Source organism: Microcaecilia unicolor, chromosome 2, assembly GCF_901765095.1.
Source record: "Microcaecilia unicolor chromosome 2, aMicUni1.1, whole genome shotgun sequence".
Lineage (NCBI taxonomy): Eukaryota > Metazoa > Chordata > Amphibia > Gymnophiona > Siphonopidae > Microcaecilia > Microcaecilia unicolor.
In genome coordinates, this window is record NC_044032.1 from 116,657,627 (window position 1) to 116,677,410 (window position 19,784).

General features: G+C 41.4%; 1 protein-coding gene and 1 long non-coding RNA gene across 2 annotated transcripts in view; one reads left to right on the forward strand and one right to left on the reverse strand.

The window, feature by feature from the left end:
• Positions 1 to 1,753: 1,753 nt before the first annotated feature.
• Positions 1,754 to 19,496, forward strand: LOC115463055. The gene is made up of 3 exons (XR_003940986.1): positions 1,754 to 3,212; positions 8,045 to 8,050; positions 19,484 to 19,496. It is a non-coding gene; the product is annotated as an uncharacterized LOC115463055 (long non-coding RNA).
• The window catches only part of SCAMP1 (secretory carrier membrane protein 1), a 144,762-nt gene continuing 137,474 nt past the window's right edge, over positions 12,497 to 19,784 (reverse strand). The window contains exons 8-9 of the mRNA XM_030193244.1: positions 14,191 to 14,308; positions 12,497 to 13,178 (exon numbers count right to left, since the gene is read on the reverse strand). Of these exons, the coding sequence (XP_030049104.1) occupies positions 13,014 to 13,178; positions 14,191 to 14,308 (283 nt within the window). The 3' untranslated portion in view covers positions 12,497 to 13,013. The remainder of the gene's footprint in view (positions 13,179 to 14,190; positions 14,309 to 19,784) is intronic.

The window sequence follows — 19,784 nt, forward strand, 5'->3', positions numbered from 1 at the left end:
TCGCCACTCCTCTGATATCATATTATGCCATATCTTACTCCCCTTAATTGATTTTCTCACATTTTTCATATTTCTTAATACTAATTGTTGAAAGACTTGAATAGCAGGATCCAATGGCTCTGGGGAATCCCATGATGATTTCTTCTTAACTATCGAGCTATCATTATCCAGCGCAAAGTTCTCAAAATGTCTTTTTAACTGAAGCTTGCGAAACAAACGATACAAGGCTATTCTTGTTTTTTAAGGGTCATAATACTGAGTAGGTACAAAAGAGAGCCCAAAATTTAATCACTGCTGTTCTGATAACTTGACACCAGCTATAGCTATAAAACTGTAGACATAATTGCTGTTGACTCGTCCGGGCACATGTTCTTGGGCCTACATCTCTTTGCTGTCCTTGAAATGCTACTTGTTTGTCACCTCGCCCTCGATTGCTACCTTTTCTTCTGGATTAAAAAAACAACAACTTGTCTATCAGTGGAACGCCCTGGATTTTCATCATTACCATCAGAATCAACTGAAGAATTATTAAACACAGAATGCCTATCTTCTCTTCTTTTCTCTTTGTTCATCCAAAAATACACTGCATTTGTTTAATAATCCCTTTTATCCTGCTTGAAGTTTTTAATCTTTGCCGATGAATAGTATCTTTAAATGTCTGCATTCTTGCCAACAGGTCTTTTTGTTATCAAAATTCTCTAGATCTGTTGTTTGTTTCAACGATTCAGACACCCTTGTAATTTCTGCCCTCAATTCCTCTTCCACCATAGCTGTTGCCTCAGTTATTAACAACATTAGATCCTTACTACATTTATTCAATATAGCATTTCATTTGCTCAAAAAGGATGTATCATAAAGTTTTGGTTCTATGTTAATTCTTAATCTCTGAGGGATCATCTGATTGTGTATATATTGCGCTCAAGTGTTACCATGTAACTCTGCTCAAATTACCCTTTTGCTTAACTCTTTAAGCTCATACCATGATATTTTGCTGGACACCGTGGCTCCATCAACCATAAGAGAAGCTCATTGTAAAATTTCATTTTCACAATCTAAACCTAAATTCAGTCAGCTCTGGTTCAGCCATCTTGTTACCCCAAACACATGATAAATTAGCTTGCCCCTTTATATTTATTTATTGCACTTGTATCCCACATTTCCCCACCTATTTGCAGGCTCAATGTGGCTTACAAAGACCTGTTATGGCATCGCCATCTCAGGGTAGAGAATACAATTGGTGTTACAAAGAAATCAACGAAACAGAAGGATTTGGTTAGATAGTTATAGAAAGATACATTCCGAGTGAGTAGATGTTGACATAATAGTTGGTTATGGGTTTTCGTGGTAGGCTCTGTTAAAGAGATGAGTTTTCAGAGATTTGCGGAAATGACTTAATTCGGTGATCGTTCTCAAGTGGGTTGGAAGTGTATTCCACAGCTGCGTACTTATGTAAGAAAAACTGGTCGCATGTGTTAATTTGTATTTTAATCCCTTACTCCCCTCCCAATCTATTTTTCAGGTTTAGTATAGATTGTCAACGCTTCCTTTAGAGGTCTAAGTATAGTCTAATATTTTACTATAGTAAGGTCAATATAGGTGTTTAGTCTTATTTTAGTTTGGGAATTTTAATTATACTGCAGTCCATAAATAATTTTTTTCCAGAACTGATTTCCTACAAATCAATCAGATCTCCAGCATGACATCCTACTTTCAGCAAGTACGTTTATAAAGCTGTACAAATGAAACATCCAGTAAACAATACTTTTATTCTATGTCACTCTGTTAATACAATAAATATACAAAATCTTTAACTACTCAGACATGCAACAGAGAAAGAATGAATACGTTTGTACAGACAATGATATTCACCAAGTTGACAGAGCATTATTAGTCATTTACAAAATATACAGACATTCTTAAAATAAATAAATCCGAGCCCTAAATTACAGGTAGGTTTTCATCAGTTGATATTCCAGTGTTTAAACCGTATATTCAAAACTAACATAGCTATAATAAAACAAAATGGTTCCTGTTAGTACTGTGAAACTGCAGTGACTCAGCAATAACCAAAATCATTTAAATATAAAATATTTTAACAAACATCAGCCTTCAAAAAACTAAATATATGTAACATTTTTGTTTTGCCTATATCAATCCTGCATTGTAAGACAAGTGACCACTGAATTGCTTTAGGGACTGGTCCTGGGAACACTGTCAGTATTTTCAAGAGCAGTACTGTGGAAGAGTTAGTGAGAAATAGTGTATTTTTTGTACATGAAGATCTGCAACAGAGGTGGACTGTCCTGCCAGTGAAGACAGAATGAAGAGAATTAAATTGTATGCTTATCACAAGTGTTGAAGTACATAGAATTAACATTACAATCCTTGTCAGATAACTGAACACTTCTGTTAAGGACCCTGCAATTACACTAAGACCCCCATCTCATTACACATAGCCCTTATTAATCTTAGCAGGAGTTTGAACCAATGACTTAGAGGTGAAAGGCTCTGTAATGCTGTAACATGGGCCACCTAGTGCACAGAGTTCAGAATGATCTAAGAAAGATCAAGGAGCAGTTAGGAACTGGGATTAAGCGCATGAACCTCCAAGGACTACTCTGTGCAGTTTGGCGACTGCTCTTCCCTGATCTGAATTCTGTCCCTTCCCTGAGACCTTAGTATCACCTGCAAAAAGGCAAACTCTACATTCTAATCCTTCACCAACATCGATCATGTTGTCATGTCAGGTTACATGAAAACTGCTTATGAAATAAAATATGTATGATTTTTTTTTCTACTTTCAGGTCCCCTCTCCTTTTTTGTGTGTGAGCATTCTTTTCTGATTTGTTTGTTGTTTAAACTGGACATAGGACCAGGGGAAAACAGGTAAGCAGGGATGGAAGGAAGAGCTCAACTGAATTCCAGAAGATTGTGCTCTTTGAGAGGCTAGCTAAACTAAAAGCAAAGTGATAAATATATCCAAGGGTATTAAGGGAACTTAAGACGTTTTGGATGCTCCATTGACATTCTCTATGTTTCCTTAGAGTAAGATAGCTCTGGAGGACTAAAGATAGGCAGATATGCCACCACTCCACACAAGTAGTTAATAGCTGCCTCCTTACTTCCACAAGTTGGTTAGTCTGACCTCAGTGACGAGTAAAATAATGGACTTGCTGCTAAAATAGAGGATAGTACAGTTTCTGGAAGGAGCTGTCTGATTGTGGAGGATCCTTGAGAGAAGTTCCAGTTACCAATATGTGGTGATTTCGGTTCTTGGAGGAATGCTGACATCATCAAGGTGTGCCCTCCAAGGCTAATACAAGCTTAGGTGGTACCAGCATGCAGTCACATGCACCTTGTAAGCCAATTTAGAATCTGTGAAGTCCAGTGGAGTTTGGTGGCACTGAGACTGCGTTTTGCAAAGAATATTTGAATTTGTGGAGTTGTAGAATGCTTGAAAGATTAAAGATTAATGGCCAGCACCCAAGCTAATGCAAACTTGGTTCTCACAAGTTCAGGCTTAATTGATGAATCCAAGTTTTTGGTCTCACCTAGTATTATCTCCACTCAGCACCTTCATTACCTGCAGTAAACCCTCTGGTACTTTTTCCAAAGTGGTTTTGGATATTGGGGGAGAGAAACGAGACTCCAGAATATAAGATGTTATCAAGTGAAGAAATCAAGATTGTTTTGGGTGCAATGTCTATACCATCTGTTAATGTTCATGTGACTTCTAGTCCAATTGATTCCAAAGCCATTTTGGTGCCTACTTCCTCTAATTCAGTTAGACAGCTCAGGTGTTGATAATAAAACCTGTGAATTTTTCTAGCTATAAAGATAAAGGTGGTTTTTGATCTACACCACCTAGAGGTTTCCAACCTTGAACTGAGGAGAACGACAGCAAGATTAGAATGCACCTTGGAATGTTCTCTCTCAGATATGCAATTTCTCTGGTAAGGCAGCAGTTTGTATCACAAGAGGAGTTAAAACAAAGGCTAAAGATATAGATGGGCAGAAAAGGAGGACTGAAAAGCTGGAAAAATCAAACTTGCCTTTGATTAAAGATACCACATTTTAAAATCAAAACTAGATAATCTGGAAAACAATTTTCATTATTTCTGCATTAGAAATGCTTAAAGTTTATTTTATTAAAATTTTGCAATTATTTTCTACATACAAACATTTTTGTGCATGTGACATATTTATTAAAAGTTGCCCAATTAACATATATTCCCCTCTCTACAAATGTAGAATCATGGCAACATTGTGCCCAAGGTGCATCCAACAACAAAATTTCCCGTACCATATGTGTGCCTAAGTTATCCAGAGGGTAAAGTGCACCTATGATATTCTCCCTTGTTGTGTCCTGGGAGAAAATATGCGACCTCTCCAATGCTTTATTCTTTCCCCCACCCATGGCTTCACATTCTGAGAGATGCCTGGAGATGTGTGTTGCAATGCACTAACTACTGGAGTCTCTCCTTAATAGGCTTATATACGTTGACCCACCCCAGAACTCCTCAAGGAAGTTGGGGAAGACCTGGTATTGCTGAATAGGCTGAGTTGACCCATACTCAGAGGTGGGGTAAGGTGGACTTAAGATGGATGGGAATAGTGGCTGCACTAAGGTATATGATGGAGTGCTAGGTATTGATGGGAGCACCACCCAGCTGGTGAAGCAGAATGGTTAAGAATCCAGTTCAGGTTCTGGAGCTCTGTAACGAGGACTTGAATTGAAGTTACTCATGCCCTCCCCCACAGTCACTCTCAGACCCTGAACATCACTGTATAGTCCACAGGCCTCTGCCATGAAGTAGACATGTTGCTGCTCAATGTTGGGTGCTAGCAATGTTACTATGTCCTCTTCTTGCTCAGTGACAGTGAGATGTTGTTTTCATGTCCTCTGCCTTATTCTTTTCTAGATGTTGAATCTCTACCACTGGCTCCCTGGCATAGTGCCCTGTTATATTACATGAGGAAACCAATGATCAGATGTGGAGGAACATGTGAAATCATGGCGAGAAGGATGGGTGGTACTCAAAGGAAGACAAAGGGTGAGCACAACCATGTCGCACATATGCATCTTAGAATTTCCAAAGGCACAATTGTACCTGCTCTCCTGTACAGAGGCTGACCAAATTTCAGTTTCAGCACCAAAACCCATCCAAAATCTTTATTTGGCATCATTTCAGTTTTGGCCAAAAATGGTGAAGCATTTTCAGCTGAAACAAACTTTGGGCTGTGTCTCTCCCTCTCTCCCTGGAACAGCTGTGTCCATCCCCTCTCTGTCTTTCTCCCCCCACAACTGTGAATCACTCCTGCCTATAGTATCTCCAACCTCTAAGTGGCTGCCACAACCTTCAGCAGAAGTCTCAAAGGGAATCACTCCTGCCCTGATTAGGCCACTAGACCACCAGAAATTAAGGTACATAAGAACATAGCATAAGAGTAGCCATAATGGGTCAGACCAATGGTCCACCTAGCCCAGTATCTTCTTTTCCAAACAGTGGCCAAGCCAGGTCACAAGTTTGTCTCTTTGTGGACGATACCAAACTCTGTAATAGGGTGGACACCCCAGAGAGTATGGATAGCAAGAGGAAGGATCTAATGAAGTTTAAACAATGGTCCAGTAACTGGCAACTAAGGTTTAATGTTACAAAATGCAGGTTCATGCACTTGCCTTACAAAAATCCAAAGGCATGGTACAGTATAGGGGGGTAAAGTACTTCTGTGTATGAAAGAAGAGTGGGACTTGGGGGTGACTGCATCTGATGAGTTTAAGGTAGAAAAGGCGACAGTCAAAGCCAGAAGGATGCTCGGGTGCATAGCAAGATGAATGACCAGCAGGAAAAAAAAAAAAAAGTGATAGCACCCTTGTATAAGTGTCTGGTGAGGCCCCATTTAGAATACTGTGTGCAATTCTGGAGACCACACCTACAAAAAAGTATAAACAGGATGAAGTCTGTCCAGAGGGCGGCTGCAAACTGGTCAGTGGTCTCTGTGATAAAGCATATAGGGCCAGGCTTATAGACCTCAAAATGTGTACTCTGGAAGGAAGGCAAGAGAGAGGGGATGACAGACATGTTTAAATACCTCAGTCAAATTTTAAGGATGCCTACAATGAATATGCATAGGACACATTTGCAAAAATTACCTCTTTCTATACAAATCTCTATCATGCATATTCATTGTGGATATCTTAAAAACCTGACTGGGATGGGCTGAGGACCCCTGATCATGCCAGGTATTTGTGGCTAAAGTATACATCATTTGTATCTTTTGAAACATCAATGTAATGGCTTCCCATTTGTTTGGCAAATAAATACTTCCTTTTATAAACTGGATGGTGTCCACTTTGTCCATTGGTCAGTATGTTTGGGGGAGAGGAGAAATGGAGCCTACTGTAGGACCCAATTCACATGGCCTATATATAGGCAAGAGGGAATCTGCAGCTGCAGTTAGTACTGGGTACATAACAGAATATTTAGGCCTTACAAAGGCTACGTAGATTAGCCTCTCAGTAAATATACTCATGTCATATTGTCTGGATATTGACTGAACAAATTACAGCTCTGTACTGCACCTTGGGCAAATCTGCAGTATGCCATCAGTGCAGGTTGGGTACTACAAGAAACATCAGAGTCTGAATCTAAATAATGGATATTAGCTGTGCACTTCAGACCTCATAGACAAAGCTGCCAGGTTACCCAGGTGACGTAGGGAGAAGTTTAGGCCAATTCTGATTTAGGACTTAGACTGTATAGTACCTCGGTCTACCTAATCAATCACATGCAGCATATTTCATAATCTCATGATAGGTTTGTCAGAAAGGCAGTACTGGTCCTAACGATCCCTTCTAGAAATGAGTAATTTGGCATCTCAACATAGATGGAACAGAAGTTGGCTTCCTAATAACTCTAAGCACAGGGCGAAGTGAAAGTGGGCATGGTGAGGCTACATAAAAGTGTGGCTGCTAGGGTCTGGGAGACCACCTTGGAGAAAGTAGGCCTATAGCTGAATTGGTTAGGCCATTAGTCTATCATTTCATACACTGATTGGGGGCTGTATACCAGTGAAAGAGCACAGGAACATAGCCTAGGAAATAAAAACCCATGTGCATTCCTAAAAGAACACGATAGCTCAGGTAATTGGTTAACATTTTTGAAACTATTTATCAATACATATATAGTTGTAACTTTAAAAGCTAATTGTTAATCTTTCATCAGTGCTAGATAATTCTGTTGTTTTGGGAAAGGATGGGTCTTGACGGAAGAAGGGAGGCCATCCCATGGACAGCAGGAGCACAAGTGATCACAGAGGGCTTCCAGAGGATGCCAGCAATGCTCTAAGGCAAATGTTAGGTTCATCATGGAACCCAACATTTGCACTAGAGCAATGGTCTTTACTAACTTTTAAGTCAGGGCCAGTTTGTATCTAAATGAGCTGAAGGAGAGATGCCAAATATCTTGCTATGTGAGGCCGTGACACTGCCGACCAGTATGTGTCAATGACATCTACTCCACCAGCCCGCCTTCAAACTTTTTATTGAGGGTATCCAAGGAAGTAGGTATTTCCAAATGCATTCTCTTCATCTACTGCTAAATTCCTCTCATCCACTTTCCCTTTTGTCATAAGCTTGGTTACAAAGGCAAAGAAAAGCAGGAAAAAATAACAGAATGATGAGGGCTGCCAAAAAGGTCTCTAGGGGCCTGCCATTGGCCCGAGCCTTGCATTGCAATCCATCCTCTCCATACATTCCTCAATGACCCTTAGCTTGTGTTTCACATCCTCCTGCAGCAGGCCAGTCTCCTCCACCAGTACACTGAGTGATTATATCATCTGACCAAGGTGGAGCTGCACTTGCAGATGCCATTGGAGATGTTGCATTGTAAGTATGTGTTGGAGGAAATGGGGGCTGCTGTGAGGGACCACGTTCCTCCACTGAATCTTTAATGACCACCACCCTCTTGATCATGGTCCAATTTCTCCAGGGGTGGCACAGTTGGTAAGCCAAGGACAGGTGGAGTGGGATGGAGGAACAGAGGGTGAGGTGTAGAGTGCAGTGAAGTACTATGGATAGTATAGTGGTGGGAGCACTGAAGAGGCCTCTGCTTCCTCAGCCTCCTCTCAACTCTCCCGCCTCTATGTTTTCTGGTATAATTTCTATTTATTATGTTTAATGTGTTATATGTTACTTTTGATTTGAGTCTTACTGTTACAGTAGTATACTTCAATTGGCTATTGTTATTTTACTGTTTTGCATTATTGGACCATACCCGTAGCACTTTGGTGGAAGATATGGTCAAGGCAACCAACAAAGAGAGTCAAACAAGAACTGGACAAGTTCCTAGAAGAAAAGTCTATAAAAATTATTAGGCAGGTAGGTTGGTGAGGACCCTTGTTCACCCCTGGAAATAGTGGAGGAGTGGCCTAGTGGTTAGGGTGGTGGACTTGGGAACTGAGGAACGGAGTTCGATTCCCACTTCAGGCACAGGCAGCTCCTTGTGACTCTGGGCAAGTCACTTAACCCTCCATTGCCCAATGTAAGCCGCATTGAGCCTGCCATGAGTGGGAAAGCGCAGGGTACAAATGTAACAAAAAAAAATAATTATGAGAAACAGAAGTTTTTTGTGGGATCTGTCAGGGATTTGTGGCCTGGACTGGCGACTGTTGGAGAAAATATACTGGGCTCAATGGACCTCAGTTTGACTCACGGCTGTTGATTGGTTTACTGCCTTGCTAGGGCCAAACAGACCCCAGCCATTGCCAGAAGAATCCTTAGTCAGTGTCCCCAATAATGTCTGTATGCTGGCACCATACTTTTCTTGTATAGTAATGCTCACAAAACACTGAAGAAAACGGTTCCTAAGTAAGAGTGTGTGTAAACGTCTTGGCCACTGCATAATTCTCAATAAAACCATGTTAATCCTCCATCTGTTTGACAGGAAGTCATTTGGTCATTCTCTACTTCTTTCTTGTGTGATTTGGCTTACCGTAGGGGTTTCTTCATGTTTTTTTCCAGAACTCTGCCAAAATATTGAGAAAAAAAGTTTTTTTTCCCTTCTATCTTGCATCCCCCCATGTAGGTACCCATACCTTCATCACATGCCTTGGGATAAACCCATCCACTGACCAGCTCTCAGTCCAACCAACCATAAAGTTTTTCCTCACTGGTGATCTATACCCACTGTGATCACTTGGCCTGCAAAATCAACATGCTTATGCACCTACTTTGTGGGCAGCACCACAGTCACAACAGTGTGGCCCACAGTAGTATACAATAAGCCAGCGCCAATGGGGTATTGTTCTCTACCTACCAAGTTCCATATTTTACATTTATTTTTAACTTTCATTTTTTTTTTTTAAAGACTAGCCAGCTAATGCTACAGGAAGGAGTGGGAGAATTGTGAAACAGCAATGTGGTGGAATAACACAGAAAATGAAAGGAGCAATTCTAGCCCTCTTTTTTTAAATCAATCCTTGCTGCCCACCCTCAATTGGAGCAAGTAGACCCACCTTGTGGTGGATAATTGTTAGGGTTGCTGTGGAATTTGGCAGCTTCCCTCTCTCCTCAGACCCCAGAAGCAGCATTCCCTGTTATGTAGCAATCTGTGAGACTGTGTAGCCCAGCAGCACTTGAAAGCTGCACTGTGGTCACATAGCCATTGGTTTTGTACCTTGTCCCAAGACTCTGCAAGTGCTGGACAGGTCACTGAGCAGATATCCTGGTTTTTACATCAGTCATGCACATAACGGGCACTACCACAGTAACTGCAAGAGGTATTTAAACTCAAGTTCCAGGGCAAAGCAAAATTAGAAATTGAGGTTTAATGTTTTAATACACAGCACAGTGAACATGAATACTATATCATGCTTGCAATTTCATTCCAGTTATTTCTGAAAATCATGATGTGAAGCCCCATTTTGCATATGGGATTTATATGGGAAATAGGATGTCTACATAAGGACATTCATATTTCGTTCAATATTTTACAAAAGGCTCTCAAATATGTGTACAGATGTACAGTAGTGCGCGTGTATTTGCTAGCACATGTGGCTGGAGCATTCCTTCTAGAAACTTACATGGGCTGATAAAGAGCGGCATACTCAAGGCTTTACACACAGAGCTGATTCTGCAAATTGCATGTGTCTGTGCTGCATTTTAAAGGCCTGCAAGTGCAATGAACCAATTAGGGAACAGAGAAAAGATTTTTAATGAATCCCTGTGATGTAATTAGGCACCATAGAAGTTAACAAAACTGCCCCCCTGAACCGCTGGTGGATGCCGTAGGTCCAACGAGGAGGTAGCTCGCATTTGTGTGTACCTTAGAGCAGTTGAAAAACCACTATAGAAATGTATTAGACTGTGTATACAGTCCTACTATAAAATGGGAGCTACATATACTCTTTCGGCCTGCTCAAATTACATCCTCTTGAAATATCTGTATCCAGGTCATCTACACGTGTAAGTAATGACCGACATCATCATTTACACATGTAGCTGCTTCTAATATGGCCTCTTAACTGTTAAATTAAAATCAATCACCCCCTAGTAATGATACTTGAAGGCTGAAGCATGTTAAAAAAAAAATCATGTATAAAATGCCACAGTGAGGCTTAAAGATTCTGTAAAAATTAGAAATTAACACTACTTTTAAAGTGATACACAAAGTTATAAAGCTAAAGCATTAATACAACTGTTAAATACAACACACACTTTTCAGGGCGGTGGGGGGGGGGGGGGGACTTAGCAAACAAAGCATAGCAATAAAATTCCACTGCACAGGTTACAGGAGTGCTTTCACATTACTAAACACGCTGTGATTGAAATTATGGAAGATTAAATGTAGCATTTGGGACTTGCTGTGGGGCTCAGTAGCCAAGGACTCTGCTCCTCAGGCCAGCTGAGGAGGTTGCAGAAGCAATGTTCGCAGCCTCTAGGTGCAAGAGAAGATCTCATCTGTCGTTCAATGGTGAAACCTACTGGCCAAACTCAGATTATATTAATATGTTCCAGTGGGAACTATAGTCTGTGGCCCTAATCAAAGAATGTTGCTGGTATGGTAAGGCTATATGCGAGGATACTATAAAACAAAGGAAATCATGCCTGGGAAGTTACAAATGAAGGCTCATGGCACCATTTATTCAAAAGAAAGCAGGTTCCAAATGAAGCCCACAGGAGCAGTAGAAAACTGCTGGAAAAAAAAGGGGCTTGCAGTCTGATAGTTTCTTAACCAGGGCCTGTTCCTGCCTTACTCTCCACCACAAAACTAGTGAGGCTCCCATGCCATTTTTTGATGAGCTAATGGTGTGACTTGATAAAAGACTTGTAAAAAAAAATCCTTACTTAGATTCTGTCAGATGAGAGACACAATGACCAAACAGGCTTCAAAAGATACCCGAGATTCCCTTGCCAAGGGGCTGAGTATTGCTTCTGCAGTGTTATCTATCCCACTAGATCCAAAGAATTATTCAAGCTATGAATCAAAATGGGGATTACTTGCACAGGTTGGCACAGCCCTACCAGTGAAAGATCGCTCTTTTAATTTCAGTTTCATTTTTAGTGCTCAATTTTATTTCTATAGGTGCTTTTTTAAAAATTGCAGTTGAAATATTTCATAACAGCACCAATACCAAATTTCCACTATTAAGATCAAACAAACAAAAAAAAAAGTGAAAATCCAAGCACACTTTTGTATTTCCAAAGGATATTTTGCTAGTCACAACATAGGAGAAAAAAAAAAAAAAAGACACACCTTACTGAATACGGGGCACATGAGAAGATTGATTTTTTAAAAGAACCAGTACAGATGTCACAAATGCTCTTAACTACTAGGAACAGCATTTTCAAAGTAGATATTTTTGCTCTAGGTGTCTTATTTTTTGTTTGGCGATCAATGACTAAAATCAAATTATTTTTGCCTTCTCAAATAAAATAGCTGTTTTACTCCAATTAAAAAAAATGTTTTAATAACTAAATTTCAACTTAGGTCTTATGAGTAGTAAGTTCATGAATTTTCTCTCAAAGACAAATACTGAGAATAAACTTTCAAGTGTCAAATATTGCATCACACATTCTATCAGTGAGAATGTTTATGTACCAAAGTAATTTCGGAATCATGAAACAAGACTTATGCTATTAACATAACAAAACAGAACTAAGGGGCCCTTTTACTAGAGCTAAGTGAACGCTAATGGAATTAGCATGCACTAAAATGCTGCACATCCTACCTTATACTTAAGAGCCACTGGCAACAAGTGCACGCTAAGCTTTAGTAAAAGGGTCTCTAAATTAGAAAACAAGCAGTGCAGAAAAATTCTGTACTAAAACAATGATTGCTTAAATAATTCATTCGATTTTATACTGACTTGTAGCTTTATACCAAAAAGACCTAATTAAAAAAGGAAAGGTATAACAAATAACGTGAATCTACATAATTGTCTGGTATCCTTATCTTATATTTGCATGAGGTCATTCACAAGCTGTGTAAGCAGCACAAACAGCAGCTATCCTTATTAACTTTCATAAACCATCAACCTACTTAACCAACAAACAGGAAAGCAGCTTATAAGTAAGCAGGAAGTGATGACTTGTTCTTAAAAATATTCTAACATCCAAAACGAAGGTTTCCAGAACAACCTTGTATTACAAACTGACCTAATTATTCAACTCAACAAATCAGATGATATGAAGTTCAGTTTTGCTGATAAAATAACTCCACTGAAACGAAGTGATTCTCTGAAAATTATGGAGAATTTTATGTACCGCAGGTATTTAATATTTTTGTCCCGGAAAAAAGTGCATCAAAACCTTTCTAGGTAAAAGAAATAAAGAAAATGCAAAGGAACAAATAGTCTGCATTAGCCCATGCACAGGTAATTAAAAGGGCAAACATACATGCTGTGTGTATTCTGAAGAGAAGTCTGTAGAGTGTACTGCATAATTGGAGAAATAAAGTACAATTATAGGGATGTAACAATGATGGAAGAAGTGCCTGAAGTCGATCATTCCTTTATATTTGGTTGCCTTTGAAAGCATTTTGGGCTGCACTGGTTGCTGCTGTTGAAGCTGCATTTGCTGCTGCAGTCTGTACAGTTTTATTAGACATCACACCCGTTGCAAACTCTTGCTGGGCTTTCTCAAAACTAGCACCAGTAGTGCGGTACAACCCATGTACCTGCAAAAGAACAAATGAAAGAAAAAAAAAATGGGGGGGGGGGGGGGGGGGGATTCGTTAAAGCCATCAATTCTACACCAAAAAACCACATATGAAACATTCTATAATCAAGATATACTACCAATTTTGCATTCTCTCATATAATCCTTTGCACATTAAAACTGTTGATTCCAAAATCAAAAACTGCACTTCAGCACCTCATCATTTTCTGTGTGTGCTGGTAAGACTGATTACAAGACATATGATGGCACAAGGTGATCTGGCCCAAAAAAAAAAAAAAATCAAACATGCCATGACCAGAAGACACTGAGTTGTCCCCAAATCATACTTATTGGGCTGCACCACATTTAAAACATTAGAATATTTAGTTTCTTGATTTAAAATACCACTTTACAAATATTATATCCAAATTTACAAATAAAAATACAAAGCAGAAGTGTGAGATAATTAGCACATTAATAAATTCCTCTATTCAAACTCCAGTGACATTAAAATAGTCTTCTGAAAATTTTAAGGAAGTATATAACATACAAATACAAATCATTTAATTGCCCAATTCATCACAGCCATAATCAAAATATCCTGGACTTCCACAATTGAATAAAAGCGCTGCAGTGTGAGCCACATGATTATCACTCAGTCTACAGCATGGAAAGACACTACTCTAAAACAAAGATCCTGCTATCTGAAGTCAGATGACTTGAGTTAATTTATTTCAACTATGCCTACATCAGTTTTACACCAGTGAATGAACACTATTAAAAAAAAAGAAAGCATTTAATGCAGTGTTTAAAATGTGAAATGGCATGCTTGGTCTTTTTTTTTTTTTTTTAATTTACCAGTGAACAGTTGTATCACAAAGAAAACACCAGTGGAGCAATGAAATGAGTCCAGTCTTTATATAAGAGTAAAATGAAGCCACTGTTAATTTTTTAAGATTCCATAAACTTGTAACAAAAGGCAGTTTTTCTGAATCTAACAATATTTCTCTTCAACAAAGATAACAGCTTACCTTTTTAAACATTACTAGTGAAATGACAGCAGATGCAGTGAAAAGGGCTGCTATGACTATCAACATAATTCCAACAGGGATACTTTTGTTAAGAGCAGTAAGAGAAGAAATCCATCCACTAAAAATAAATACAAAGAAATACTGAGGATAACTTTGAAACAGGATCCAAAACATATGCAAACATATGCAGATTGACTCACAGAAGCCATATGAAAACAAACACTCAGCAAGCAACTGGCTCCATTACTTACATTTCAGTGTACAAGAGTTTATTTTTAAAGAGAGTGTTTTACTATATTACTTACATATTAAAACACATTAAAACATATATGTCAACTCTAGCTTGAGGGATAGAGAGGGGTGTTGAACTGAAGTCACACTGAATAGTCCCTTTTATTTATCATGATTCCACTATTAACTGAATGTACAGTCAAAACTTTATTTCCACAAGACTGTATTTAAGATTTCAGTGTCCACAAGGAAGACCAGAAAGCAAATCTCACAGACTGGAGTGAACATGTCACAAATGCCTAAGATTAGATAGTCAAAAGAGGAGCAAAGAAAGGCCACATTGCCAATCTTCTGAAGTAACACATACACATATCATAAAGTACTCAGTGGTAGGCTCCTCTCTGGTCTGGTATTTGGTGCCTTCAAAATCTGGTACATATTACATATTAAAACACATTAAAACATATATGTCAACTCTAGCTTGAGGGATAGAGAGGGGTGTTGAACTGAAGTCACACTGAATAGTCCCTTTTATTTATCATGATTCCACTATTAACTGAATGTACAGTCAAAACTTTATTTCCACAAGACTGTATTTAAGATTTCAGTGTCCACAAGGAAGACCAGAAAGCAAATCTCACAGACTGGAGTGAACATGTCACAAATGCCTAAGATTAGATAGTCAAAAGAGGAGCAAAGAAAGGCCACATTGCCAATCTTCTGAAGTAACACATACACATATCATAAAGTACTCAGTGGTAGGCTCCTCTCTGGTCTGGTATTTGGTGCCTTCAAAATCTGGTACTCTAGACAACTGTGTCTATGTCTAAATCTGAATTCAGTCCATAACTCAAATTAAAAAGTCTTGGTTTAGAAAACTGCTGAGATTTCAGCTGAGTGTGAGCAACCACTTTATACTTTGAATTATGGACATTTTTTTTTCTCCTGAGGCAGAGTACATCCTGAAACTTGATTGTGTTGGAGCTGAACTGACATGTATCAGCCTTTCAGCTCTGCTGAGTAGTTTCTTCAGACTCCGCAGACTTCGTAATACTTCAGTGTACATTGGCTAAACTCAAATTAAGTTATAAGTATTAATATTTTATTAACATTTTGATGAACATATTCTAAGCTGATTGAACTGATGAATGATTTTTTAGAATAGCCAAGAGCAGATCTAGATACAGGCAAACTTCTCTGCTGATGGTCCTTATTTAAAATATTATTTATGCCAGACTATGTTATTCTATGGGTGCTTTTTGATTGGCCTTTATTAATAGGCATAAGATAACCAACCACCTATTCACTTTCACAGCCTAGGTCAGTGGTTCCCCAAACCTGATCCAGAGGCACTCCAGCCACTCAAGTTTTCAGGGTATCCATAACTAATATTCATGAGATAGATTTGCATGAGGTGGAGGCAGTGCATACAAATCTCTTCATGAATATTCATTGTGGATATCCTGAAAACCCGACTGGCTGGGATGCCTCCTGGACCAGGTTTAGGAACCACTGACCTAGGCATTCTGTGGCTAAAGCAGAAAGCCTAACTGCGCAGTTACCATGAGTTATACCTGCAAGTTACTGGCCGAGCAAGAGAGAGGGGGATTGAGTACAAATGTGCAGAAGACATGGCCACACACTGTATTTAAATGTATGGTAAAAGGCATTGAAGTATTTCACTATATGAAGAGAAGGGAACAGTGGCTTTTGACATGAGCACGTGAGAAATTTTTTGTCAGGTCTGGGACAGTGTAGATGATTTAGCTGCCAGTTTGGTTTTCTTCTGCAAAGAACTGCCTGCAAAGTTATAAGACTAGTGGGAGGTACCAGATCACATGCACATGTCCGAACAAAAATTAAAATGTCAGCACCTGTTCTTCTAAGCATTAGCCTTGCAAACGTTTTATGTGCAAAATATTTTTGCACAGCTGGTCTTTCCACACAGAAAAATAGGTGCTGGTGTGTGCAGACACTCATTCTTGTTTGGGCATGCACACAGGAAGATGCATTTAATCACAAATCCTTTGTATGCATATGTCCGATAGGCTCCCACAGATTACAATCCAAGTTCTGCATGTATTAAATTAGCATACAATTAGAGATCCTCTTACTAAGATGAGCTAATAGATTTAGTACATGCTAATGTTCAGTGTGCGGTGGCGGCGGCAGCTAAGAAAGCAAATAGAATGTTAGGTATTATTAGGAAAGGAATGGAAAACAAAATTGAAGATGTTTCTCTCCACGGTGTGACCGCACCTCTAATATTGTGTTCAATTCTGGCCACCGCATCTCAAAAAAGATATAGTGGAATTAGAAAAGGTACACAGAACAGCGACGAAAATGATAAAGGGAATGGGACGACTTCATAGGCGGTCGGTGGCCCAACTGTTTGGGGAGGCTAAAGGGGGCGGGGTTAGGGGTGGAGCTTAAATCCATAATTGTCTGATAACACACAGAAAAAATAAATAAATAAAAATAAAAGTCACAATTAATACCTTTTATTAAATTTAGATATAGTGAATGATACATACCTGTAGCAGGTGTTCTCCGAGGACAGCAGGCTGATTGTTCTCACGACTGGGTGACGTCCGCGGCAGCCCCCACCAACCGGAAAAAAGCTTCGCGGGACGGTCGGCACGCAGGGCACGCCCACCGCGCATGCGCGGCCGTCTTCCCGCCCGTGCGCGACCGCTCCCGCCAGTTGAATGACTAGCAAAAGATGAAACACACAACTCCAAAGGGGAGGAGGGAGGGTAGGTGAGAACAATCAGCCTGCTGTCCTCGGAGAACACCTGCTACAGGTATGTATCATTCACTTTCTCCGAGGACAAGCAGGCTGCTTGTTCTCACGACTGGGGTATCCCTAGCTCTCAGGCTCACTCAAAACAAGAACCCAGGTCAATTGAACCTCGCAACGGCGAGGGTATAACAGAAAATTGACCTACGAAGAACAACTAACAGAGTGCAGCCTGACCAGAATAAATTCGGGTCCTGGAGGGTGGAGTTGGATTTACACCCCAAACAGATTCTGCAGCACCGACTGCCCGAACCGACTGTCGCGTCGGGTATCCTGCTGGAGGCAGTAATGTGATGTGAATGTGTGGACAGATGACCACGTCGCAGCCTTGCAAATCTCTTCAATAGTGGCTGACTTCAAGTGGGCCACCGACGCTGCCATGGCTCTAACACTATGAGCCGTGACATGACCCTCAAGAGCCAGCCCAGCCTGGGCGTAAGTGAAGGAAATGCAATCTGCTAGCCAATTGGAGATGGTGCGTTTCCCGACAGCGACCCCTAGCCTGTTGGGGTCGAAAGAAACAAACAATTGGGCGGACTGTCTGTGGGGCTGTGTCCGCTCCAAGTAGAAGGCCAATGCTCTCTTGCAGTCCAATGTGTGCAACTGACGTTCAGCAGGGCGGGTATGCGGCCTGGGGAAGAATGTTGGCAAGACAATTGACTGGTTAAGATGGAACTCCGACACCATCTTCGGCAGGAACTTTGGGTGGGTGCGGAGCACTACTCTGTTGTGATGAAATTTGGTATACGGAGCATGAGCTACCAGGGCTTGAAGCTCACTGACCCTACGAGCTGAAGTAACTGCCACCAAGAAAATGACCTTCCAGGTCAAGTACTTCAGATGGCAGGAATTCAGTGGCTCAAAAGGAGGTTTCATCAGCTGGGTGAGGACGACGTTGAGATCCCATGACACTGTAGGAGGCTTGATAGGGGGCTTTGACAAAAGCAAGCCTCGCATGAATCGAACGACTAAAGGCTCTCCAGAGATGGCTTTACCTTCCACACGATAATGGTAAGCACTAATCGCACTAAGGTGATTCCTTACTGAGTTGGTCTTGAGGCCAGACTCTGATAAGTGCAGAAGGTATTCAAGCAGGTTCTGTGCAGGGCAAGAACGAGGTTCTAGGGCCTTGCTCTCACACCAAACGACAAACCTCCTCCACTTGAAAAAGTAACTCTTTTTAGTGGAATCCTTCCTAGAGGCAAGCAAGACCCGGGAGACACCCTCAGACAGACCCAACGCAGCGAAGTCTACGCCCTCAACATCCAGGCCGTGAGAGCCAGGGATTGAAGGTTGGGGTGCAGCAACGCTCCGTCGTTCTGCGAAATGAGAGTCGGAAAACACTCCAATCTCCACGGTTCTTCTGAGGACAACTCCAGAAGAAGAGGGAACCAGATCTGACGGGGCCAAAAGGGCGCTATCAGAATCATGGTGCCGCGGTCTTGCTTGAGCTTCAGTAAGGTCTTCCCCACCAAAGGTATGGGAGGATAAGCATACAGGAGGCCGGTCCCCCAATGAAGGAGAAAGGCATCTGACGCTAGCCTGCCGTGTGTCTGAAGTCTGGAACAGAACAGAGGCAGCTTGTGGTTGGTCTGAGAGGCGAAAAGATCCACCGAGGGGGTGCCCCACTCTCGGAAGATCTTGCGTACCACTCTGGAATGGAGCGACCACTCGTGCGGTTGCATGACTCTGCTCAGTCTGTCGGCCAGACTGTTGTTTACGCCTGCCAGGTACGTGGCTTGGAGGAGCATGCCAAACCGGCACGCCCAACGGCTTCCTGACACAGGGGGCGAGATCCGGTGCCCCCCTGCTTGTTGACGTAATACATTGCAACCTGATTGTCTGTCCGAATTTGGATAATTTGGTAGGACAGCCGATCTCTGAAAGCCTTCAGTGCGTTCCAGATCGCTCGGAGCTCCAGGAGGTTGATCTGCAGATCCTTTTCCTGGAGGGACCACAGACCCTGGGTGTGAAGCCCATCGACATGAGCTCCCCACCCCAGGCGAGATGCATCCGTCGTCAGCACTTTCGTGGGCTGCGGAATTTGGAATGGACGTCCCAGGGTCAAATTGGTCCGGATGGTCCACCAGAGCAGTGAAGTGCAGCAACTGGTGGAGAGGCGGATGACATCTTCTAGATTCCCGGTGGCTTGGAACCACTGGGAAGCTAGGGTCCATTGAGCAGATCTCATGTGAAGACGAGCCATGGGAGTCACATGGACTGTGGAGGCCATATGACCCAGAAGTCTCAACATCTGCCGAGCTGTGACCTGCTGAGACGCTCTGGTCTGCGAAGCGAGGGACAGGAGGTTGTTGGCCCTCGCTTCGGGAAGGAAGGCCTGAGCCGTCTGGGTATTCAGCAGAGCTCCTATGAATTCCAGAGACTGGGTGGGCTGGAGATGGGACTTTGGGTAATTTATCACAAACCCCAGCAGCTCCAGGAGTTGAATAGTGCACTGCATGGACCGGAGGGCTCCTGCCTCCGAGGTGTTCTTGACCAGCCAATCGTCGAGATATGGGAACACGTGCACTCCCAGCCTGCGTAGGTACGCCGCCACCACCAC